This window comes from Falco naumanni, chromosome 1, assembly GCF_017639655.2.
Source record: "Falco naumanni isolate bFalNau1 chromosome 1, bFalNau1.pat, whole genome shotgun sequence".
In the NCBI taxonomy this organism is placed as follows: domain Eukaryota; kingdom Metazoa; phylum Chordata; class Aves; order Falconiformes; family Falconidae; genus Falco; species Falco naumanni.
Genome location: NC_054054.1, coordinates 115,144,223 through 115,170,260, shown reverse-complemented (window position 1 = coordinate 115,170,260; position 26,038 = coordinate 115,144,223). Strand labels below are relative to the sequence as shown.

The 26,038-nt window shown below is 47.8% G+C and overlaps 1 protein-coding gene across 1 annotated transcript; it reads right to left on the bottom strand.

The window, feature by feature from the left end:
- Nucleotides 1-322: 322 nt before the first annotated feature.
- Nucleotides 323-24,800, bottom strand: METRNL (meteorin like, glial cell differentiation regulator). The gene is given in 5 exon segments (XM_040580099.1): nt 323-1,291; nt 2,027-2,086; nt 18,464-18,500; nt 18,502-18,853; nt 24,507-24,800. Coding segments are annotated over 5 exon segments (879 nt in total). The 5' UTR covers nt 24,620-24,800; the 3' UTR covers nt 323-974.
- Between the last annotated feature and the right edge of the window lie 1,238 nt (nt 24,801-26,038).

Genomic DNA, 26,038 nt, shown 5'->3' with positions numbered 1-26,038 from the left:
CCAGCCAGCACAATTAAAAGCTTCAAGCTGAACACGAAGGGGCAGCCTGCTCTTTGGAGCCGTTCCCAAAATAACCCCATAGGCATCAGAGAGAAGAACACTTAGAGCCTTGCCTGGACACGTGTCTACAAATCTCCAAAAATAGCTACCGCTTCCCCTTTGAAAAACACTGCGGTTCCCGATGCCTCACAGGAACTGTTTCTGCTCAGAGAAGCCACAAAATAAGTGAGGAGCAGCCCAGAATTGATCTATGAGCACATCTGGACTAGCTGAGATCAGCCTTATGGAGAAGAAAAAACCCCAAGATTTTAAACAGCATGTGTCAAATCCAGGGACCTTTATTTCTCTGGAATGGAAAGAATTTACCAGCCTGGACAAAAAATTGCAGGCAGTGACTGTACATTCTTTCAAATAAAAAAAAAAAAAAAAAAAAAAAAAGCACACACACACACAAGAGTTTGGCTCCATAAATTTCTGTCATAAGAAACAACTTTGAATTGTACACCAAGCTTTTTACAAAGCATCAATGTTAAGATGTTTTACCATGCTCTATCACATTCTCGGCCATTTATACAGAATACGCCATACCAAATGCTACATCAGCTTAAGACATTTTTAAAAATTAGTATTAAAAAGATACAAAGGCATGTTGGCTTTCATTTGGGTTTTTTATTAAGACATGAGAGTTTTCTTTGTTTTCCTAAGGAAGTCACTAAAAAAATATAATAACTTAATTCGTAAGGACAAGATTGGTTAAAAACCCAGCCTTGCTCACTTGGCAGCCTTCTGAGCTCGTACCTCTGTTGCTTCCATTAGTCTAACAGCACCGCAGGCTGCAGACGTGTCCTGCGGGGTCTCAGCCTGTGCTCCAGATCTGTCCATGCTCTCAGTTAACATTTTTGTTCAGTTTTCACCGCAGCCAGGAAATATTCCCGGCCAAACGCTAAAAGCAATCTTCAGCCAGACAGGGGATTTCAATCTGGGCCAATTTCACATGGGTTCAGCCCTTTGTCTTTTGCCTCTTTGTACATCCTTTGGAAGTCTTTAAAACGAGGGGCACAGCCTAACCTGGCCTCCCCAAAGTGCATGCGTCCCGTGAAAAGGAAGTCTCCATCTCCTGGTTTCACCCCACACTCCAGCAGGGTCTTTATTTGTCCTCGCCAGTTCCCACTCTCCCCAGTGAGCTGAAAGACTTTGCTCTTCTGCCTGTACAGTTTGTTGACACCGACGTGAATGATGGATTCTTGCTCTTCTGCCTCGTTCGTTACATCTTGAATGGAGCCTCTGATCACTGGGAACAGAAAAAGGACGTAAGGACGAATTACCCCAAACCCCTCTGGAAGAACCAGGTCCCAACTCAGCCCCCTGCAGCCAGGCAGTCCAGGGGGCACCGATGTCACTACACCAGCCCCAGTTTTGGCCCTTTGTTATTTTCAGAGTTAACTTTATGTATCAGTAACCTCCCGTATGTACTTGCATTTTTTACAGTTTATATTTGTAACCTGCCCAGCAAAGGACACCCACGTATTAAATTTAAACACAAAAATAATTACATCAGAAAAACAGCATCAATCATGACGAAGAGTTCTAATGAGAATGTTACGCACATGCTTCATGTTCCTTGACAACGTACTTTCTGTTCTTCTGCCATCACAGATACCAACTAATATCAATTTCCCCTTTAAAAGGGGAAGCATGGAGAATTATTGAAACTTTTGGTCTTTCATCAACTGTCCATTTTAGGGCAGCAAGTGAAGATCCCTCCTAGATGCATGCAAGTCTTTGGACTTGTGGTTGCTGGGTCATTCTCTGTCCACCCTGGGGAAGTGCCTGCTGGGCACAGGGGTTTGGTCCTTCACACCGTGTCCTCCTCCCCCAGTCACACACACAGCCCCTTCAGACTACATCTACTGCTGGTGGAAGTTGCCAAGTGTAAGCAGTGTCCATCGGTGTTGTGTTTATGGATGTCACATTCAAGCGAGCTACCGGGGGGAGAAGGGACGGGGGAAGCAAAGCAACAACTCACCAAAATCACTAGTGCAGACAGCCAAGAGGACCTCTGTGTCACTGCATGGTCGGCAGGGAGCTGGAGAGAAAGGGTCAGAATTAGCGAAGGACCAGACAAGAGTAAATAAACACAGCGGTATCAGAATTAACCAAACGCACGCGTACGCATGGTCCAAAGACCTGTCAGGCATCAATAAGGCTACCAGACACGGAGGCTAACCTAGTCCCCACGAGATGTTTGTACTGAAGGAGGAATATGGATCTCTTTAACACTCCTGCTGGGATATATTATCTAGCACACACCCCACACACTCGCTGCGCTTATGCAAAATATATTTTGATACTGGGTGCATTTGCAGAGTGCTCTGCTGTAAATTCAAAGCTCTCTAAGGCTTTGAAGATCATGTGCCTTTTCAACTCTGATGGCAAAGCTTCTTTCTTACAATTTCTATCAAGTGTTGTCGGGCTATTTCACAGCCATTTAGTCTATCACCACATCAAAGATCCAGGAGGTTACAGAGTGGGAGAGGCAAAGAGGGGAGGAAAAAAAACCCAGCGCATGTGTTTGAGGGCGTCAAGGCAAAGCGGAAAGTGGAGCTGGTATCTGTTAGAGCTCAAGCAGCACAAAGACCATTTCCTGTACTGCTGGAAACGTTTGGGTATCTGCACTAATCTAATCAATGCAAGAATGTGGCTCCTCTTTGTACTCAGCCAGCTATTTCTGAGGAGAAGGTATTGTAGTTGCCTACAGATGTTTCTATAATACCCTGTTGAGCTCAGGAATTTGCTTACTGTCAGGGTCTGCCCTGCCCAGCGATGCGATGCCTGTCCACTGGCAGCTGAGGATCAGAGCCCGCATCCTTCACTCGATGCCATCTGGAAGCGGCTCTTTCACATCAGTCAGAAAAAAACGAGAACCCATCAGGTGTGCCGCGCTGCCTGGACTCACGCAGAGGCTACAGCACAGCAGGGCTCACGCCAGAGACGCGGCGAAGCACTGGAGCTGCAGCATCCTCACCACACAGCCCACGACCAAACCCCAAGCTGAAGCTACTCCACTCCTCCCCACCCCAAAACATTTAGGTTTTGAACCTCAACATCTGAAAACACTTGGTTACCAGATTCCCAAATAGTCACACCCTTCCTCTCACCCCCACCCGCTGCCCGGAGAAGTTTATCCATTGCACCAAGAAGTAGATTTAAACTAAACAACGTGTAGCTCGTGCCTCCAGTGTGCAGCTATTAGCCTTCCTCCGTTAGACAGCACAAGCCATTCTTTAACATAAGACATGGCAAATCTCTTATTTTTTCCAAGGTCCCAGAAAGGCAGTGATCCAGAAAGGAGGATTATTGAACCAAATCCACCAGATTTGCTCCAGTCAGATGATTAATACACAGTGTAACACGCTGTTTAATAGGATTAAAGAGAATGTAAAATGCACATTTCTGGGTAGGGATGTTTGAAGGAATCATTCAAGAAGGTTAAAAAGCTCCAAAAGAAGACACAAGGAACAGGCAAAATAGTTTTGTTAAAGCATCTGGAATAGTCGGGCATTTCTCTTTAGGCGAGTCTGAATGCCTCCAGGGCCCTCAGAAAGCAGTCAGCCTCTACTGCCCTTCTTCCCCCCACGTACCATTTCAGCTCTCTTTTTTGGGGAAAGTTTGGAAACTGTTTAATATCATGAGAAACACAGAGCCAGCCAAAGCCTGGACGTAACTGGAGTACTATAATAAATTCAGTCTAAGGATATTTTAATTTTTAGACTCAAGAGATTTTGATTAGTGGCTAGACCAAACATCCAAGTTTCATCTGACAAAATTACAATAGTCACGTAACATCCTACAACGGAGTCGTTTCATTCATGGCACCTACCACACTCCCGCAGGGCAAGTGCCCCTCTGCCCCAGCCCCTCTCTGCCCACATCAGCACCTGAGTCAGATCAACCGAACGGGGGGAACCTGCAAACCTGCGTGAATGCTACAGCATCTTCACGGGGACAGCAGCTCTACAGTGCAGCACAGCTAACGGGCAGCCTCAAAATCCACAGCTGGATTTCAGACACTGGATTTCAGATATTTTGCTCTGCAAAAATCTAATAATAAAAAGGCATCTCAGCCTCTTCAAGTCTGAGTGAAAACAGTCTTGGTTTAGACCAGACATCTCTGTAGTTCATCCAACCCCATCAGAAAATTGAAAGAAACCAAAATGACTAAGCCATTTTTGTTCTTGAAAGGAGTGCAACACAAGCAGCAGCATTAAAGATGAAAAACAAAATACTTTAAAAGTGGTTCCTTCCATTTAAATACACTGACACTATAATAAATCAAATGAACAAATCTCCATGTATACACGGAATGAAATAAATTTAATTGTGGACTCTTGGCAAAATCCTGCATCCTTTTTAAACTCAAAAGGAAATTAAAAGCGCTCAGCATTGCTCACACTAGATCATTACTTAAAGCCTACTTCAGATCCATGCTGACTCACAGCAGTTTGGTGGCATGCAAGCTTATTTAACAACCATTTACCACCACCCATCCCTGCAATACCAGACATATGAAGAACAGAAATCCTCTTCTGTGGAACAACTCCCACATCTGCATTCACAGAGTATCAAATACATCTTGCAAGTGGCAAAAACAAGGTATGCAAGCACAGATGGAAAGTGAGTCGTGAAGGATTACTGCCGAGGTAAATGGACCATTACAAAGCAAATAACATTCACTCGCTACAACCAAAGCTTCATTCCTATACCGTCTCATAAAAGAAAAGAAATCCTTAGGAGGAGGCAATGCCTACACTTTCTTTTGAGCCAGAGCCATTGAGAAATGTGCGTGTTTATGCCGCACGTTAGTGATTTTAGCTGCCCCGCGCTCATTCCCTGCGGGAGTGGGCGGCAGGTGTTGTCCTCCGGACACCTCAGGCTAAAATGTGAAGCATCCTTCTAACTAAAAAAAGAAAACCAAAGCAAGCACTTCACTCAGGCACAGCAGGTGAAGATGTTCATTTTCTGGGCCCAGCTTCTAAACAAGCCGGCTGTGTTTGCCGGCCGCCCGGCTCCCTGGGGATGTCTCAAGGGCTGCCCAGGTTCTTGCTTCCAAAAGCAAGTCTATGAACTTGCATCAACAACAATATCAACGTCAGCTGCTCTAATTCCTTTAAACTCGATAAGCCAAAGAGCCTTAATTCACACAGCAGCAGGGGAAGGGTGGAAAAAAAAAAAAAAAAAAAAAAAAAAAGGAGAAAAAAGCAACGTTTTATTGAAGCCCTCTAAAGCCCAGATGCCTATAACTCAACTCCACCGCCGGTGGCATAAAGCCTGCATTGTGCACGTCGGCTGCCGACTCTCCTGGGAATGCCTTTGATGGATTTTGACAGTATCCTGACCTGAAGTAACCTGAGGCAGCCCTCTCCCTCCACCCCCCCAGCCCAGTGCCTCCCAAGGCCTCTCTATTCACCTCCCCGCAGAGGGAGATGTAATTACATCATTCCTCACAAGCCAGCAGTCATGTCCCAGCTGCTTTGAGCGATTTGCCCTCTGAACCTGATGTTACCGAGGAGGACGTGGGGATACTAACAATAGACTGCACTTGTTGGCCAACAGCTTTGTCAAACACGTTGCTGGTCCTCTCCGCGGGGAGGCAGAAATGCTCAGGGAGAGAGGGACGTGCCCCGAGGAGGTGCCATGAGCTCCAGAAGGTCCCCAGCCCAGCCAGCACCAGGGAGTGAGCTGTCTGGTGAGGATCCCCTCCTGCACTGGAGATGGATCTCAGCGCACCTTCAGTGCCGCGATGGATGGTGAGTCTCTCCTACCTCCAGTAGGTGCGGGCAGGTGTTGCTGCCCTTTCTCAGCACTCACACTCCTCCAGTCCTTCCTCCTTTGGTCTGAGACTTTTGCACACAACCCTTCTATCCTCTGAAAATAGGAGACGGGAGACATCTGAAGAGCCACCACCACGGTTTAGGATGGTGGCTCTCGGCAGGACGCATCCGAAGGGAGACGTGCTGCCTCCAGCTGCGGGTGGCACAGAAACCACATGAATGGGCCTGACCTTCTTCTGAAATATTTGTGTTTCAACAGCCACCTGTGGGTCCCACTGACCTTCCCTTACCCCAAAACCAGCCTCCAACCTATACGTAAGAAGTCTCTTCTGGCTGCCCCAAATCTTCTCAACCCGCTCCACCACCTCACAGCTATCACAAAGACCAGATGAAGCAGGCTGCAGGCCTCTACCCACTGTTGGTCCCAAAGTTCCTCTTGCTGAGCCCAGAAGACCTTCCCCATCCACCCCACAGCTCGGGGCAGGCTCTGCTGAGCACACATCGCTGCTCCGGCAGCACGCACAGGAAAAGAAACACCCTTTAAGCAGAAGTGAAAACGTTTAACACAAAGTAATTGCAGAAAACCGCTTTACCGAGGAATACCCTTTGGTTTTATTAAGAAGCTTGTATACGCGTGCAGTGCGGTAGAGGTGTGGATGGCGGGGGAGGGAAACATCGAGCTGGTTGATCTACTCTTCCAGTTTCCGTGGCACACATCACCCACACGTCAGTATTTCTGAATAAGCCTTTGAAGAGCAATCAGACCTTTTAAGTATCAAAAGCTCCCGAGGAGGCCCAGGCAGGGTTGGAGCATTATTTTCTGTTAGTTCTAGGTTTAAATCTTTTGATTAAAACCAGTAGCCTTTCCTCTTGCACGTTCAGCAGAAGACATTCAAACGGGTCTTGCTGCAGTCCAGGTTGGTTTAAGCTAAGCCCGTACTGCAGCACCTCAGGCTGGACCAGCGTAGGGGCCCCAGCAGAGCATCCCCCAGATGAAAGCTCTCAGCCTGACATCAACATCAGCTCATATGGAACAAAAAAAACACCCACACCCTTCAAATTCTTGCTGGCAGCTCTGTAATTGCAACTGTACTGGAAAGGGCATCATAGGATGAGTGTCCTTCCTGGAAACAGGGAGTACAGACTTCCGAGAGCAGGTTATAAAAATAGATGTGGTTTCTCCAATGACTGTGCATTTCTCAGTCATTTTTCTGAATCCTAAGCAGAAATGACTACTTCTCAACTGATGATGGTATCAGTGATTTAGCTGGGAGACAAGAGGTTGAGGGCTAACATCATATGAGCAAGAAAAAAAAATAATCTTGCCCTGATCTTGCTTTAACTAATTAAAAAGTAGAATTGTTGTAATTACTTCTTCCTGAGTTTGCCTAGGCTTCCTCTCCGAAGAGGCAACGCTTCTGCCATGGAACAAACCTCTCACAGCTCACGTCCCAAACAAAAAGACCTGCTGCTTTGCCATGGAGGCAACAACCACCCTGGTTTACCAGGCTCTGACTAGTCATCTCCTTTCTAGATACATCTTCAACTTTCCTCACCCCCTCAGAAAGCTCTTCCTGAACACGCCAAAATAACATTCAACCTCAAAACACTCACAACCCCCACACCAAAACACCATCTAAACTACATCAATGCATCTGCACGCCAGCGCATCTCAAGTGTAAAATGCACACGCTAGCTGGGAGCTCAGGCCAGCAGCGCTGCATCCAGCACACCTGCATTTAACTCTGCAGCCACGCAGAGAGGGAAAACGTGGCCAGATGACACAGAGCATCTCCACAGCTGGGCTAGAAGTTATGACACCCAGTCACAACACACAGAGGAGCTCTCTCATCACTCTTTTGTTTTACAAGGTTTTCCTGTCTTTGGATGGGATAGAGTTACAAGGTTTTCTGCAAGCACTGCACTTTTTCCAGTATGTAGGAAAACACCAAGTCAGGGAACAAACACAAGAGCTGGACTGGTGCTGCTCCCAGCCACTTGGTGCAATAAGCCTTGGACACAGGATCCAAAGGGATTGTGCTGCTTCGATGAATAGGTTAGTGCTACGAGTAACATACTGAGAGAGTTTCTGAAGGCAGAAGAATTCATCCCCATATTTGCTAGAAAGTTAATCTGAGCCCCTGTGCTGAGCAGAAAAGGCAGCTCAGAACAAGGATCATGAGCAAAGACACAAAACTCAAAGACTCCCTTCATCTGTAGCCAAAACACAGCCAAGATTTGGTACAGGGCAAGATGGTGATTCAGCAGCTGGACCAAAACCATGATGTTGCAATGGAGATTCTCCTCTGACTTCTTTACATAAAGCAGGGATACTTGTGATTTTACCTCCTCAGAAAAGGACGTGTCACCTCCAGTTCCTTGCCTTAGCTCGTTTCCAACATTCAGTTCAACTCGCACATATGCACAAGTTTCCAGAAGTAATTTGGAAAATACAGACACTGGCCAAGAACAATTTAAACCTGCAAATAAGTTTAATGAAATGCAGACTCTCATATGCTGTGGCATGGGTCGTGCCAAGAGAGTTGAGCTAATACCACTTCCTTCCTGCAAAGAAAGAATAAAAAAAGCATATTGTAAACCTCACCATTAGAGATGTGATGACCTTTGTGTTCTGAGAAATGTTAAGACAAGAAACCACGAACCAGAAATTTATCTTTTCACAGAAATGTCTTCCAAGAGGGTATTAAAGTCCTTCAGAACCAAAGAATACTATTTATGTAAACAGGACGAGAAAGAGATTTGGTACTAGGCAAGCTCCATTTCCAACAGCTTTCAAAATGAAACTTGGCTCAGCAGCTACAGAGCACGTAAGGATCCTCTGGGATTGCAGAGTCAATGCCTTTTTGCTGTTCCAAGATGCAGCACCCATTCTAACAAATGAGCTGAAAGGTCAGCTTGAAACACAAACAGCCATTTGTTTGAAAACTGAAAAAAAAAAAAAGGAATGAAAAAAAAAAAACCCACAGAGCAGTTTTTATTCAAGCAGTATTAAACACTGTTAAACTCTATATCCAGGCCAATGCACGAGTTGCATCAATCCAGGAGAAATTATGAGAAGCGTCGTATCTTTCAGACACTTCTTTCTGTCCCACCTCCTCTGGGCTGTCAATTGCTCCTCGGGAAAAAATAATGCCTGTCCCAAACACCATCTCCCTCCCTTCCCTGCCCCCCCCCCCGCCATATGCGGCCAAGGGGCGCAGTTCAGCCTCCATCACTCCCCGACCCTCTGCACCCTCCAGACCGCGGGGCAGTGCTCGGGGCGCGGGGCTGGGCTCGGGGCTCCCACGCTGCCATGGCAAACCCCGGCGCTGGGGTGCACGGTGACGTAATGGTAACAGGATGGGTGCCAGCTCCCAGCCCAGCTCCTACACTTACCCGTTGCATCACCAGCACTATAAAAGTCCTCAGTTACAATCAAGTCTGCAATTTATCATGTCCAAAAAGCCCTCCCCAGCAGATCAGATTTTCAGTTAGATTCCTTCTGTCTGAAGTGCAGCCGAAGAGAGATGAGCCCAGCAAACAAGAAGCATCTCTGGAACTGCACTAGCCCACATTTCGTGCGAGCAGCATTTGCCATCACCTGCCATTCCTTTGCTTTCTCCCTCCCCTTCCTAACTGCAATTAAAGAGAAAAGCAGGCCGCAAGGTAACTGCCAGGGATTCCTCCTGCTGTATACGCACAAGACACCAATATAAACCCATTAAAAATATATAGCTATTTGTTTATCTCACAGAAAATACCTCCCTCCTTCCTCAAACCTACCGCTGTTGCCCAAGGGAGATTAGGGACGAGGAGCACTGGGCAGGTGCGATGATGGCCAAGCTGCTGGGAGGCAGAGGTGTCCCCGGATGGATGAGGGGCTCCCCCGATCTGACCCTGCAGCTGGGGCAGGACCTCTCTCCTGGCTGCCCCACCAGAGCAGCTGCAGCATCACACCTCCACGCTGCCCAGCCACCACCCGGCAGCACAGGACCAAAACAAATATTTCTACTGACTCAAAACCCACAAAGATTTATAGCTTGGCTCATCCCCTCCTAAAATATCTTTTTTCTTCTAAAGAAAATGTCATTCCAAAGCCTTGTAAAAGCACGCACTGATCAGCTCTAGGAAAACATGAAGTTATAAAGAAAGTTTTGATGTCTTGTTTGGTTTTGTCCCTGACAGCTAATGAAACACTCAGCTGACATATCACACAGTGCTTGCAAGGCAGAAAATGAAAAAGTCAGGTGGTTTTTCCTCCTGTGCCCTGGGGAAGCTGCGCAGCCGGGCGTGCAGCCCTGGTGCCAGAGCCCCCCCTGCTTCCCTGCCAGGGCCGTAGGGAAGGTGGGAGCCAGCACCCACCACCAGGCTGGAAACCCACCAGGAGCACAACACAGAGCCTTCCCTCCTGCCCGCCACCCTCCTCCTCGGCCGGTCCATTAATGCCTCCCGTGGAGCAGGGCAATAGAATTAAGTAACAAGTAGCTGGTTAAAGTTAAACCCTAAGAGTGGAGTAATGACAGATCAAAGATTAAGTGAGCCTTAAAAAAAAAAAAAGGGGGGGGGGGGGGGGCGGAGAAAAAAAGGAAAAAAAGGTAGCATATGTGCACTCACATCCACACAGGTCCTTCTTCCTGTTTCTAGAAATCAAATTCTTTTTGTATGTGGGAGAGCTTTGAAGGAACAAGGCCACTTTTCATTTTAAAACCATGTTTATTTGATCAGCCTGTTCTTGAGGACTGTGGAAGGGCTAAACCCCATGCAGTCAGATCCTCAATGCCATAACATTGTCCAGTTAACCCAAAAAAAAGTTACTTAAGGTTTTCCATTTGTAAGAGGAAAAGCTTTAAGATACATACACCCTTTCTTACCTAGCAACACACATTTATTTGTCATATTAAGGTCATTCACCTGGTTCTACATAAGCTTGGACTTTTCCTTTTTTTTTTTCCCCCCCCTTAAATTTCTCACATCCACTTACACATAGATGAAGCTGGTGTAAAGCTACTAATAGCTCTGGTGGGGTAGAGGTGCATTCTCTATGAACAGGAATTATTCGGCAGGGGGGTTAAGGCAGTGGAAAGACAGGCCAGGCTCCATGTGCATCTCCCAGCACTAAGGATCCCTACAGATCTCCCAGCAGCAGGGCTGCGCTCCAGAACAGACACGGGCAAACACCAGAGTTAATACCTGTTGCAGGATCGATGGCCAAACCCCACACAGGCGTCAGAGCAGTGCAAAAAGATACCCAAGGAGATGCCCACACAACCCATACCAAAAAACATCCTTCCACAAATTCCAACCAGCAGCAGAAGCTAATGCTGGATCCGAGCTGCGCATCACATGGTGGCAGCTTTTCTGACCCAGAATTAAGCCTCCCAAGGTCAGATTTCACATATCACAGCTTTGGATCCAGGGGTAACTTCCAAGTATCTGTGCAATATTACATATTCCCTGGCTTCTCCAGCAGATTAAGGCCAAAGAGATTCTCTGTTGTGCAAATCAAGGCCCTAACACAGGAAAAATTTGGCCCATGTTTCAGTAAGTTCCTTATTCCTTCGGGAAGGTGGGGGGTGGGAAGAGGAATGCGATTCCCCCACCCTCCCATCCCTTCTTTAACTACAGCCTCTGGAATTAGCAACCTAAACAGTTTTGCAGAGCAAGCACAGAGCATTATTAAGGACTGCCAAGCAACTCGGCTGGATTGCAGCTCTGTTTGGGGACGAGCTGCCGCGGTACACAGAGGTCAGCGCAGAGCAGAGCCCCAGCTGCCCGGACAATACACCTGACTGCTTATTGGTTTTGACTGCCCACTGAGTTGGGAAATAAACTAACGGCATTTGTGGCCAGTCTAGCAAAAATAAGCTATTTTCTTACCCCCTCTCCCCTGCAGCTGTGTATTTATCATTGCAGCTCCATTGTCACCTCCCTTGCCCACCGCAAAACCAACTACTGTCCTGGCAACATCAAAGGACAAGCAGGGCCAGAGGAGACTGCTGTCAAACTCATTTTCTTGGGGGAAGGAGAGATTAAATTAGGGCGTCTCTCCAATTTTGGTTTGGGTTTGGGGGTTTTTTTAGGTGAAGACTTCTCAATTCAACATGTTTCACCTTACTCGGGCTCAGATCCCCGAAAGATCACCCTTGCTCAATTTAAGAACACTAAGAGCCTGTGCACGCCCCGAGCATCAGGACTGCACTTTGGAATCATTTCACACACAGGAAGAAACTCAAAAACTTTGCTCTCAAACTCTCACTCCCCATCAATCACCCATTGCAAATCTGACCACTCCAGGCACGTGAATAATTAGAGCTGGTTTCTAGCTCCCCAAAACGAGCACCACTCCAGGCTCTGTTACACAGCAGCCAGCCTGATCAATTCAGATGTTGACCCATGACACCCAGTTCAGTGATGTGCCCTCAAAAACCACCTTAAGATGTGTTTGTTCAAATACATACCAAGTTACTTGTATCTAGTTTTGTGTGATCATTTACTATGGGGAAAAGATGTGAAAGTGCCTATGGAAGATCTCCCTGCAAGGAAGGTGAGCACACAAAAAACTACTCAGAAAACAACATATCCTAAAGCAGCAGCGTCAAAATGGTCCTTTATAAGGCCAATAACTGATGTGCATTTGGAACAACAGCATTGAAGGTTGTTTTCTGGTGGTTTTCTCTTAAAACTTGCTGCTGCCCTTTTAGAGAGTGAAAAAGTATACCGAACAGCAGCAAAGCTTAAGCTGCAGCAGTGAGCCTCCCCCACGGGGCACCCAGACAACGTGTACTCGGACTTACAGAGCAGACCCCTCGACTTTGCCACTTGCTGTGCATTTCGCCAGCAAGCCCTGATGGCAGAAGTGCGATACCAGTTCTGAGCAAATCAAACCAGATCACACTTGCTTTTTTTCCCCTAACACAGCTTAAGCCTAAGAGGTAGGAGGCTTTTATCCTGTGCAAAAAGCGGGAGGAAGGACTACAAAGCAAGCCATTTTCCTGATCTCATGGGGTGTTTTGGGATACAGACCCCTGCCAGCCTGCGGCACGCAGCTGTGCTCTCCCCCAACCACGCAGCGGGGTGCCAGCATCTCAGATGGTCACAATGACTCAAGCAGAACATGCACTAAGCATAAAAGTCATGGGGACTTTCAGTTTAAGTGTTCCAAGTGCCTCCTTCCATCACCTCTTCTGCCAACGGCAGCGATGAGATGAGTGCTGCGGGGACCGACCCCCATCTCCACATCGCAAAGCCCTTGGCCGAGGGCGGACACGCCAGCCACAGCCTCCTGCCCTCCGGCCTCTGGGACACAAAGCAAGAATGCTTCCACTCCAACAAGACGTGAAAAATACACCAGTATATCCCCTGCTCCAGCATATTCAGTCTCCAAGAAAGAAAAAGAAAATAAATTGAATGTTTGGGAGCAACCAGAGGAAAGCTTGAGATCAGGAGCCTACGAGCTGCGATGACACCTGGCAGAATACCTGCAGGTATGGCAGATTAGTGCCCCACCTCTGCCAAACCCAAACTGCATTAAAGATCAAAAGTTAAGAGGGGTGCTTCAAAAAGCCATTATGTTAGTAGAAACACCGGCATAGCCCAAATACTTATGAGCTCTCTTAATTTCCAAGCTCTTTTTCTCAGGCCAGTGAATTAACAGCATACAGGAAATAGCTGAACACTGTTCTTAATTAGTTAACTAGATTTATCCAGTTTTGCCTTGTTTTTCAGACACCCACTTGAGTGCCGTACCTCCTATCTATTAATATTCTCAGCCAGGTACCCAGCATTAATAAAGAAAACATATAAAAGAACCTGCACTAACTTGGTAGATGCCATCAAGATAAAGGGACATTCGTGTTAAAGTTTGACTTCTTTACTACACAAAAGCGGGTGGGTAATGAAAGGGCTTTCAATTTACCTTCTGAGCTCTAACAACCACATTACAGGCATCCCTATGAATGAATGTGCAATGGGAAAAGCAAACTACCCAGCTTACATAAAGCACGATCCAGAGCTCCAATGCGACACTCTTGAAACAGTCTTTAGGTAACAAAATAAAGGTCATTTGGTGGGGGGGGGGAAGAGGATAGAAGTTCCTCTCCAAAACGTTGGGTCGAACCCACAGATTCTTGTTTCAAACTAGTTGAGCAGAAGCTGAAGAACTTCAAAATCAAATGACTCTCAAGGGCCTTTCACACTTTTCCTAGGAATTTAACCCAAGCAGCTTGCTGCGGTGCAAGGCAGACCTAGGCCAGGAACACACTCCACTAGAGCCAAGAAGCTCATGTGGATCATCACCTTCAGACAACTTCTTAGAAACTATATGGCCAAAACCCACTTTTGCCAAAATCTCCACCTATTTGACAGCACAGGCAGTACAGCCGATACCCAGGGTGCTTTCTTTCAGCACAAGCAGAAAAGATATTTTCTTCCAGCACAAGCAGAAAAGATTAGAATCAACAGAATTCAACAACTTAAACAAGTTCTGCTGCTTCTCAAATGGCCTCGGGCCAAAATGTCGCAGTGCCTCAGTTCTTCAGCTGGGCAAACACCACACCAAGGCTTCAGAGCCCTACTGCCAGCCTGAGCTGAAGGTAATGGACCATCAGTGTGGATGGGAACCGCGTAGGGGTCCAGCCCAAAACCTAATCTGAAATCAAAAGCACTGTCAGTCACCCATCACTTTGGGTACCAAGAGGAGAACACACCCCTCAAGATGTCTGAATTGTCAAGGTGACCCTTCTTAGGGACTACTCAGATAAGATGGTGGCAAGCACTTGCGGCATGCCTGCCTTTGCTCCCCTTCCCAGCTTAAGAAACTACAAACCTCCAGAAACGCGGTTTTTTGCTTGTCACTATCACAGTAAAAACCTTCCCATACAAATTTCAGCAATCTGCATGAAAACCTATCAGTATGCTACCAATACTTCCTACAGTTAGGGAAGTCTTAAGAGAATGCGATAAGGCAGACTCGGAGCCAAGAAAAGGGTTAAACACCCCCAAAATCTGGAAAACTGAAAAGACTGCAGTGTGCCATTCAATCTTCCCAAAGGGAAAGACCAATTCAGAACCTGTGTGTTTTCTACTGAATTATTTGCTAGACTCTGATTAAGTGGGAAAGAATGACTGTAAACTAATAAAACTTGAGGTTTTCTAATTAAACCACAGGCACCCTGCCAAGCATTGTTGATTTGTTGATGCACCCTGCAATGTCAGGACTCTGAGGACACAACAGGTCATTAAAGTATTAAACAGATGACTTACACTCTTTAATCAGAGCTGGGATGCCAGGTCAGGATGAGAGAGTAAACTCAAGGGTAGAGTACAATAATTATCACCAGGAAACAAACACCATTTAGGGAAAGTGGAGAGAAGTTGTTAGCGAGTAGTTATTGCACAAGGAAAGGGCTGGATTGCTGAGCCCCACACCTGGGTCTTTAATGATAGTCATCTCCCCCACTCCGCAGCGGTAAGGAAGCATCGCAATATTTGTGCTTGTCAGATGAAGCGTTGGGCGCGAAGCGAGACCAGGAAGCTCACGCTTCCTCTGCCCAGCTCTGCCAGCACATCTCTGCCCCCTCCGCAGCAGCAGCTCACAGCTTTGTCACCTCTTCACAGCACTGCCCACTCTGCTGAACTCCGTCAAACTGCAACCAAGATTGAGCAAGCTCGTTTTTCCAGTGTGCAACAGCCAAAAAAACGCCATAAGCCACATTCGTAACCAAGGGACAGAAGTGTGGTTGGAGAGAAATGCAGAACCTTAAATCCATTTTTCAGCTCCTTTAAGGTCAGCACTTGCCTCCGGCCTGAGCCTCCTCTCGGAGGCAGAAGTCACCAGTGAGTTCAGTCAATGGGTTGTAAACTTCCCCTCCAAATAAACAGCTCAGTAAAGGGCATTTCTTTGGAGGTTTCACAGCAAAACTAGAAGCAGCTCCAGAAGAAAGGAGGTCCACGAACTGCAGAGAGCCCCAAATATATTGCTCTATAGAAGCCTCACAAGGCAGCTACTTGGCAGTTTCCCCAGACATATAGATATTTATAGGAGAATAAAAGTGCTCATCTGACTGAGTAGTGGAAAGAGTCATGTATGGCATTTTCATCATGTTTTCACCCCCCGACGCCCCTCCCCAGAGTCTGAGGATCCAAAAAAAGGCAAGAGAAATAATTTAAAATACAATAGAGATTCCTAGTTTGCCCTGAAGGCTCTGCTGATGAACTATTAAAAAGCTGCTTCTGTCCAAACAAGACACTGGGAGCTTGAGGCTGATAGCCTACCACATTGTTTCAGAAGACAGCACTGAAATTCAACCAGTGTCTGTTACAGCTGAAAATACAGCAGTCACAGAAAAAGTGATTTAATATGCCTATCAAAGAGGAAGGCTGTAATTGGATTCAGTCCTCAGTTTGACTTCTGAAAGTCTCTGAAAAAAACTCCCATCAGCTTTAAAAATCTCCAAGATTTTATGTGGAACGAAGAGCACTTAGTTCTAAAAACACAGCAGTTTGTGCTGGCTTGTGATGTTAAAGTATGCTAGCAGTGAGTCCTCTTGATTTTAGAAAAGCTCAGGAGAAACCATATCTGTGTGCAAACTGAAAGCAGCAGCGATAAGCAGTATTTCTTGCATATTGCTTTACTATTTGCAAAAGCAATTTCAACTTTATTTTGGGGGGGGGGGGGGGGGGGAAAGCATAGGAGTTTTCTTGGTAAGTTTAAGTGACTTATCACTAGCCTGCCTGTGCCTCCATCCTCACAGCTTGTCAAAGAAAGAAGCACTGAATCTGGGAACATTCTCAAAATAACTGATTAAACAATGTATTTAATGTTTTCTGCAATGGAATTTTACTACATAGCTAACATTCTGCACAGCATATTCATCTTTGCAGAAACGATCTCACTGGGAGAACAGCTCTGCAGCAGACACTCTTTTTGCAGCAAAATGCAGAAGCAGAGAAGTCTGCTTAAAACGCAGAACCCTCGATCCTAAGCTACAAGCTGCACACACGGGAAGAGTAAAGGCGGCAACGTAAATATTTGAATATTTGTGTTTATAGGTTTTTTGTTTTAATGGCAAACACGCCATCTATCAGCTAGCGGGGTCACTGCATTAGCCCTCAGCCAGCTACCACCTCGCTGAGCTCAGAACTGTTCATCTCAGCCCAACTAAGATCTGTACTGAAGAAAAAAAAAAAGCCACATCTGAATTGGTCTGCCGACATCTAAACGCTAGCAGGGCGGCGAGTATGCACAAATATACGAACGTATAAACCCACAGTCCTGTTGTGGAAGGCAGCCAGGGGTGGGGAGAGGCTGGGACTCAAGTTCTGCAACCGCTTATCCCAAAAAAGGACGAGGGATGCGATGCCCAGATGAGACAGCAGTTTAATTAGCCACACCACTGCTTATCAAGTAGCATCTCAGGCAAAGCATATGGCATCACTGCTGCAGAACCTACACAGCCTGCGCCCCGCGCCAGAGGCTCGCTTTACACCGGCTTTTACCCTGCGCCATCTCAAGGGTGCGGTGAGGGCTCTTCACCCTGCTGCAGGGCTGCCTGCGCTCTCCACTTCAAAGGAGAAATCTGGTTGCCACCACGGCCTCCCCACTTCAAATACCTGAACCTTGAAACCTCCCTAGTCATCTGGGACAAACTACCCTGGATCTGCTATTCCTCAGGCTGTTCTGGAAATCTCCCTTGGTTTGGGGGATAAAAGCTAGAGGCAATTCTGCAGGGACGAGATGCCCAAACCAGATACCGCCTATCTAAAGAGAATTACCCCTTCCCCCGTCATCCTTTACAAATGCTAGTTTTTCTTCTTCTCAAACTAATTGATTTGCACAATTAGGTTACACCTAGAGCTATTGTTTCCAAATGGTATTTAGCTGACTATTTAGAACCAGACTTTACAGGCTTGTAAACTCTTTCAGTTTGTTCACTCCCCCTTCCTACAAGGTCTTCCTTGGTGTAAAACTCCTCCCTACAAAACTTGCTTTTCATAATGGTTGAGAGAGAAGACAACACCGCCACTGTGAAAGTATTGTCATGGTGCTGAAGAGCTCTGCCATGGCACAGTAATGCTCGAGGGAGTGTAATAAGCAGAGCTGAGGAAGGAACACACCATTTTCCTTGTTTAAAAAAAAAAGGAATAATTAGGTCAGCAAGTAGCAGTAGTTGCAGAGGGGAAAAAGAAACCCACGAAAAAGGAGTTCCTCCTTGTTTAAATGTTTATTATTCAAAACATGCAGCGGGGTCTTAAAAACTGAGTTAAAAAGTAGTTAGAAAACTGTTACAGCAAGGCTCAGAAGCCCAGTTCACACTGGAGTTCACTGCAGGGTAAAGCCAGCTCCTGTGATTCACCCCATGCCTGCAAGAGGAGAATCGTCCACAATGTAGCCCTTAACAAATCATCTGGAATTTAGCCTATGCTACCAGCTTCCAAAAAACAACAACAACAACAACACCAAAAAAAAAAAAAAAACCAGAAAAAAAAAACTTCTTCCGCAATAGCGTGTTTATAAAACATGTCCTTAAAAGCACATGAAATTCAGACCCAACCACTTTCCCATTCGCTCATTCTGCCATCTGTTATGCATCCAATACAGTACGTGAAAATATGACCAATATCCCAGAACTCACCAGAAACTGTGTGCAAATCCGATGCTACCCCCCTTGCTCATCAGTTCGTACTGGAAGCCTGTAATCTTCCTGCTAATGTCCTGTTGAGGAGTGGCCTCAACAAACAGCCCCCCCTGATCATAGCTGAAGCAATACACTTTACTGGGGCTGCGATCTCCATCTCGGACCAAGAGTTTCAGTTCTCCAGTTTTTTCCAAATAAATATTTGCTCCTGCAGAGTCCTTGAAGGGCTTTATGCAAACAGTCAAATGTTTGTAAGAGGCAGGTGAAGTATTGGGTCGCAGGTTGACTATGAGTGCTCCCGTGGGATACATCCACTCTATTGACCCTTCAGAACAGCGGAGGTAGACCTGTTCAACATCCTTCTTGTGAGACTCATGAGTTAAGCCGCTGGGGGAAGAAAGAAAGAGAAAGTTAGAGAAATGACAGAGCTAGTAACGTGACTGTCATAACCTCAAACCTTCAAAGACCCACATCAACAAATGCAGGAAACCTAAGGCAGTATTGAGTATTAGCCCATCCAGTTCAACAGTGGTCAGAAGTGCTTGTCTATTAATATGATGTGACAATTTCAAATCATCTCCCGAAAGAAAAAGTCAAACCACTAGCAACTGGCTTTAAAATTAAATAAGATATAAGCACATGATCAAAAGCAATTAAATTACTACAGCCTCGGTTACTGCCCATCACCTGAGCTGTAGCAAATGACTTGGCACATACTAAGTAAAACACGTACGCTTGAACTCCCTTCCTGGTGGCTTAAACCAGCACGTTCTCCAGCTTCACAGATCAGACTCCACCTTTTTCAGAGTACTTTGTTCCCCTTCCAAGTCTATATTCCCAATGGATCTGAAACTGGGAGGGATGCCAAGCTCGCCCTGTGACCTGGAGCAAAGGGATGCTCTGGATGCTACCAATACCCCCTGCCCAGCTGGGCAGCCCTGATCTCCAAACTGGGAGGTACAGAGAGGAGAGAAGACAGTACACTCCCTAGCACAGCTGGGGAAGCACTGAACTATGCTGCTTTCTTTGCTATGTACCTGTTCCCCCACTTCTCCCCAGTATGAGGTTTAAGCTTGACTTAGCACTTTACTGCCCAGCTCCAATGGGCTACAAGCATTCACACAGCCATGGGTGTTCAGCAAAAAAGAGAGCCCATGGCCAGTTACTATTGCTGGGGCACAGGGTCACCGTCAGTCCTGTCCCCTTACCAAGCACAAAATTTACCCAAAAATTAACACCCCAACAGCCACTTTGAGAGGCAGTGATCAGAGATGGGAAAGGGGATCCCAGGGCCAACTGCTGGTGAAAGGAGAGCAAACTGCCATGCTAAAGCAGGATGACTAGTAAATCCCTGTGACTTGCTTGCCCACGTCCTAAACTGAGGACAGCTTTAAACAGCTCTTGCTGCCTGTCACTGATGCTGGACCAGCCCCACAAGTTCTTTACCCAGAGTGACTCAAAGCACTAATATTACCTGTGTGCTGTAGGCACTCCAGTTAAAAGAAAAAGTTGTGGGAAGCCTGGTTTATTGGTTGCAATATTTGGGCCATTAGGCAAAAATCCTCTGGTCTCAGTCCCTGTCCTGTCACAAACCTATTACGCATGTATGAGTAAATCACTTCACCACCAAGCTTGTTCCTCCTCCTACGCTTTGCGTACCTAGCTCCCAAACATAAGCATCTTTTACTCTATGCCTGTAGAGCACCACCCAAAAATGAGATCCTTCAACGCAGCTCGTGGGTCTGCTTTACCACACTGTAGAGAAGCTGCACAACATTCCCACTTGCAGGCAGATGAACCAAGACAGGGAGAAAATAACGGAAAACTATTAAGTGACTCGTCTGAGGTTACACAGGAAATCTGTGGCAAAAAACATATTTTAGTGTAGTACAATGACATGAAGTTCTGGTTTCTCAACAGAAACCTCCAAATACACAGCTCCCCACCCTAAAGCTATATTCAGGTGCTGAACAGGGTCTAAATTCAAGTCAGCATTTAGAAAGTAACAAGAAGCCATGTGCAAAAGAAGGGGGGGGGGAAACCCCAAACATATGGTTTGCATTTACTGTTGACGTGACTCATTATTGTGAGTGTCAGTGTGACCCACTTGATAGAGGTTACATGAGGAAGCTCAGAAAAAAAAAGTCATATTTAATAACAATAGTGCCTCCAAACATGTGCTTTTGAATAATCTTGAAAGCCACATCAAGAACACAGATGAGGAGAAGAGAGGGACAAGTTTTTGACCTTTAGTCTCTTGCTCTCAAACTCAGTAGTACTTAACACATCCAGGAAACTTAACTTGCAATGGGATATTTTAAGTTGACTGTAAATCCACATCTGGCCCACAAAATCAGTTTTCACCACAGCATGCACATGATGCCACTCAACAGAAAACACAGAAGTCTGTTTATGTGCAAGCAGTGAATAAGTAACATTAAAGAGTGTAAAGCTTATCCCTCAGCAAAGGGGCAAAAACCTACCCTCAACACATCACTTGTTCCTATTCAAGACATCAAAACAAGCTGCAGAGGTTTCGCAGGACTTACACTGGCAAATTCCACCCTGGATCCTGAGTGCTTAAACAGAGGGAAGACACCAGGGGCAAAACTCTGAACTCATGCAGTGAAACTGCTGTTGCATGTGATCACCACGACACCAAGGCAGTGAATTTCTGCCAGAGAAAAAAGCCTTAACATTCATTTTGTTCAAACGTTTATGCTGTTCAAACAAAAAACAGGGTGGACTCTGAAATTATCTTCTGAAAGCCAATTATATCCCACAGGCAAGAGTGATGCCATTAGACAGATACATCAAGCACAAGTACCTGTACACATTAAGCCTTATAATAAAGGATGACTCAAAAGTTAAGCAGATTTCAAAATACATGCTCACATTACTTAACAGCAACCACCTTCATCCAGTAAAACCTGTCACTTTGCTTTCTGTCAAAATGACATGTCACCGCATTGAGAGATTGTTTAGTTCTCACTAGCCAGTCATCAGACACACCACGTCTGTAAAATAATGGAGGTCCAGAAGCCTTTTGTGGTTTTTTCCCTCAAGCTCATTTGAGTTTTGGTTTTGTTTTTTTAAGTATACGGCAAGAAGATAGGGCAGCTGTTTCATAGTTACAGTGACGGAGGAGCCATCCATCCTCCCTTTCAAATCTGTGCTGTTTATTGGGACTACTTTACAACAAGTACTACTTCCTCATACCAGTCCATGAGGACATCCTGAATCACTGCGTTTGTCTCCTCACTCTTCTCCCTTTCTGGTTTCAGCCATCCCCCTATGCCTGCCCTGAAAGATCCATTACGGTATCACTGCAGTAAGCTTTTATGCTGCAACGTGCAGCAGGTGTTATTTAAAGAAAAAGGGAGTGGGAGGAATATTCACGCTATCTACTTTAGCTGTTCACTTTATTCTACTACAGGTGCTCTGAAGAGCCCTGGAAGTACCCCATGTCCTCCCAGCACCCCTCAGCCAAGACAGGGAACTTCTGCTCCTAACTTGGAGTTATTAATTAAAGACGACAAACTTTAGAGAGCATCGAGACTTCCCCATAGCATCCACTGGTGCAGAGGACAAGATCAATGGACATAAGCAGCCACATCAGAGCTGAATTCTCGCTCCTACAGCCTACAGCCAAAACCAGCAGACTAGCATATTCTCAGCATGTCACTGAGGCACTTTTGCCCAAAGCATCAAGGTCATTGCAGCACGAAGCCCGAAGTTACAGCAAGAGTAATAACCAAACACACATCAGAGTGAAGTTTCTGCTTTCTTATGGACAAAGCATTCCTGGAAGCTCTTTGCCAAGCTATTTATTAAGATGCTGCTATGGACTACTGAGTATACTTAAATTGCAGGTGTCAAGCTGTGCATTGCATCAGATTTCCCTGGAAGCATGAAGGATATCTACAGGAACCCTACTGAAGCTCTTCACCCTACTGAGGGATATAAGCTTGTCACTTCTCTACAAGCTAATGAAAAAAGTCATACCCAAAATACTCTTCCTCTAAGATTGTTGCATTTTAATATGGACATGTACATAAAGGTGAGAAAATATCTTCAGGTTTACTGTAGGAGATGACTGGACTCTCAAATCTGCCAGCACAAGACAACCTAGAACTTCATTGTGGGAAGAAAGACTATTTGGCAGCTAAGTTCATAGGTTTTTCAAATAGTTAGTTAAGGTAAAAAACATCACATGACTTCAAAACATTATATTCCACATACAATATCCTTTCTGACCCATACAGCTATTAGTATCCACACTGCAATATTTAATTAGATGGTGTTTACTGGTACATCAAATTACTTTTCTTTCCTTCTTAACTGCTAGTCTTTTAGGACAAAGCAGATGATATTTAACAGCCTTAGGACTGCCAGCATTTTTGCCGACAAGTGTTTGCTACCAGTAAGACCACAGTCAGCCTGGATTACTTCATCTCCTCTCAAGCCTCCTGTCCACCTGGACTCTGGGAGTCGCACACAGCGAAGGCACCTAGGCTGAGCAGTGTGCGCAAGAAGGCATCTCTTCCTTCCCTGTGCCCCTGACAGCATCATCACAAAGCTGTCACCACTTTGGCTCACCAGAGCAACAACAGGCAAGAGAGTCCAAGCTTGCATCACCAGTTCACCCCAAACTCAGTTACAGGAAATGATATTTCACTTCCCCCCCACCCCACCCTCCCAAGCATCACCCCCTTAGTGCATACTCAAGGCATTGCTTATTCCAGCCCTGCTCAGGTGACATGGGTGGTCACTGCTTGCTCTAAGAAAACAGGAGAAAAATAAGAACCAAACAGGATGGAATTACTGGGGTTTGTCATAATTCTTTTAAAAAGCATGTTACCATACCATGCAGTAAGGTCCATGCAGCCTGCAGCTTGGATGCTGAGGGATGAAAGCAGGTACAGCTTTGGGGGCTGGGGGTGTTGATAAAGCAAAATGATGTAATTAGGAGTTTGCCACAAAACTCATACGTTTGGTCCCTATCAGGCAGACTCTCCTTCAAGGGGATTCACTGCAATTAACTACGCATCAATAGCCAAGAAAGTTCAGAAAAAAGTAAATCCCAAGCATCTGCCTGTTTCAGACAGTAACAGCTAAGAAATTGTGATGTTGAGAGTCAGTCCAGCTGTTTCCCCACCCTGAATTCTCCCTCCTCCAAAATACCCTACTGACAGAAGCTGGCCAAAGTTTTATTTTAAAGAACATCAGACCTGAGCTGAACGTTAGAGTCAAAACGTTTTACTCTGCAGGTTCACAAAGCCTGACACTGCAACGCTTGCTCGCGAGCAGTCGCTTTTTTAAAACTACGAGCAGCCAGCGGAGGAGGTCACAGACCCAACCACACACGTTAAACTTATTATAAGCAATTAAAGGGAAGATAATTTGGGAGATAAACACTTGAGAAGTGGAGAGGTTTCACAACCGGTGCAATTACAATAAATCAGGAGCGAGGGCGCCGGGCCAGCCCCTACCCCGGGGGCTCATCGCCACCACCTCAGGGGTGCCCGGGGAGGGCGGGAGGGCGCCCCGCAGGTGCATCGTACCCGCACCGCACCCGCAGCGCATCCACCCGGGCCGCGGCGGCGGGAGAGGCCGGGGGCGGCCCCGCGGCTGCCCCGAGCCTGCCCGGTCCGACGGGCGGTTCGCGCCGGGAACGGGGCGCCGGGGGCCGCGGGGAAGACGGTCGTAGGGAGAAACTTCTCCGCGGCGGACACGGCACCGCCCTCCTCCTCCTCCTCCCCAGCCCACCGACCGCGCTGCCGGGCAGGGAGAGCCGGACCCGCCCTGGCCCCTCCATCCCTCGCCGCCCTGGGGCCGCTGCCCCGCGGTGAGCCCGCCGAGAGGGGCCGGCTCCGCCGGGAGGGAGGCAGAGCCCCCCGCCCTGTGCCGCCCCGCAGCCGGAGGGCTCGCCCTTTTGTTTTCGGCACCAACTTCTTCCCCCGACGGGACGGGGGTGGGTGGGGGCGGCGGTGGCATCTCCCGCTCCCCCCCGCCCCAGCCCGGTGGGGTCTCTCCTCACCTCCCCTTCCAGTTGCACAGGTCGCTGGAGTACTGAGCCGCGGCACCGCCGCCCAGCAGCAGCCGCAGCCCCAGGAGCAGCGGCAGGAGCCCGGCGGCCGGGGCGCTCCGCATGGTCCCCCCACGCCGCGACCCCCCGGCCCGGTGCGAACGCGGTGCAGGCGGCGCGGAGCGATGCGCGCAGCGCCCGGGGCTCGCTACATGGCGGGCGGCGCGGCTACCCCATGCCCGGCTGCGCGCTGCGCCGCTCCGGCTCGGCTCTGCAGCTCGCACCGGCTGGCTGCGGCTCCCAGCTGAGGGGCGGGAGCGGCCCGGCCTCCCCGAGCCGCCCGCGGGGACCGGCTCCTCCCCGTCCCCCGCCCTCCCCCGCCGGGCCGGCACTTGCTGCGCCAGCAAAACGCGGCGCCGGATCGGGGACCGCCGCTGCCCAGCGGGCACGGCACGGCACGGCACGGCCCACTGCTGCCTGCCCGGGCCCTGGCAGGTGGCCCGGGGCCTCAGCCCCCTGCTCTGCCGGCTCCCGCCTCGGGCTGGCCCCGGGCGGGCCGGGGGGCGCAGGGAAGGACGATGGCCCCCGAGCGCGGGGGAGGAAAGGTTTTGTCTGGCCGGGAAAGGCGCTGGGGGTGCCCGCGGTGCCCTACCACCCGTCCCCGGGCCAAGTGGGTGCCCGCGGTGCCCTGCCACCAGTCCCCAAGCCAAGTGGGTGCCTGCGGTGCCCTGCCACCGGTCCCCAGGCCAGTTGGGTGCCAGCGGTGCCCTGCCACCGGTCCCCAAGCCAAGTGGGTGCCTGCGGTGCCCTGCCACCGGTCCCCAGGCCAGTTGGGTGCCAGCGGTGCCCTGCCACCGGTCCCGGAGCCAAGTGGGTGCCAGCGGTGCCCTGCCACCGGTCCCCTGGCCAAGTGGGTGCCAGCAGTGCCCTGCCACCGGTCCCCGGGGCCAGGTGGGTGCCAGCAGCACAGCTCACTGCAGCAGGTTACTCTGCCCACAGCCGAATCTCCACCTGGGCGTGGTTCCTGAGTGGATGGAGGCTGACAATTTAGCTGGAACCTTCTTGTGTTTCCACTTACCAGGAAGCACTTGGGACTCGATCTTATTTGTAAAACTCTCCAACACTTAATGAACACTCCAGATAACTCTTTGTTTTAATGTCCCTGGTTATCCCATAGTTGACTTTAGATACTTAACCCTTGGTGGCAGAGACCCTTCTGCAAGAAACCAGAAGCAAAGAAATGCTTTTGAGGATGTGAGGGAAGTGCAGGGTGTGAATCGGCCCCAAACCCAAACTACCCGGGCTAAGATAAACGGAAAAAAAACCTGGGATGGGGGCAGGGGGTAGAGGATCCAGCTGCTAGCAGACTGCGCTCTGATATGCCAGGCGCCACGTATTCCTTTCAAAGAAGTAACAAGGGGGTTGAGATTGATATTGTACATCCGCAGATAGGAGAGGGGTTAAAATATTTCCAGATCACTGAGTTTCTCAGTCTCCTGTTGTCCTTTCAAGTGTCTGTCAGGCAGCTTTGTTGAAAGCACTGC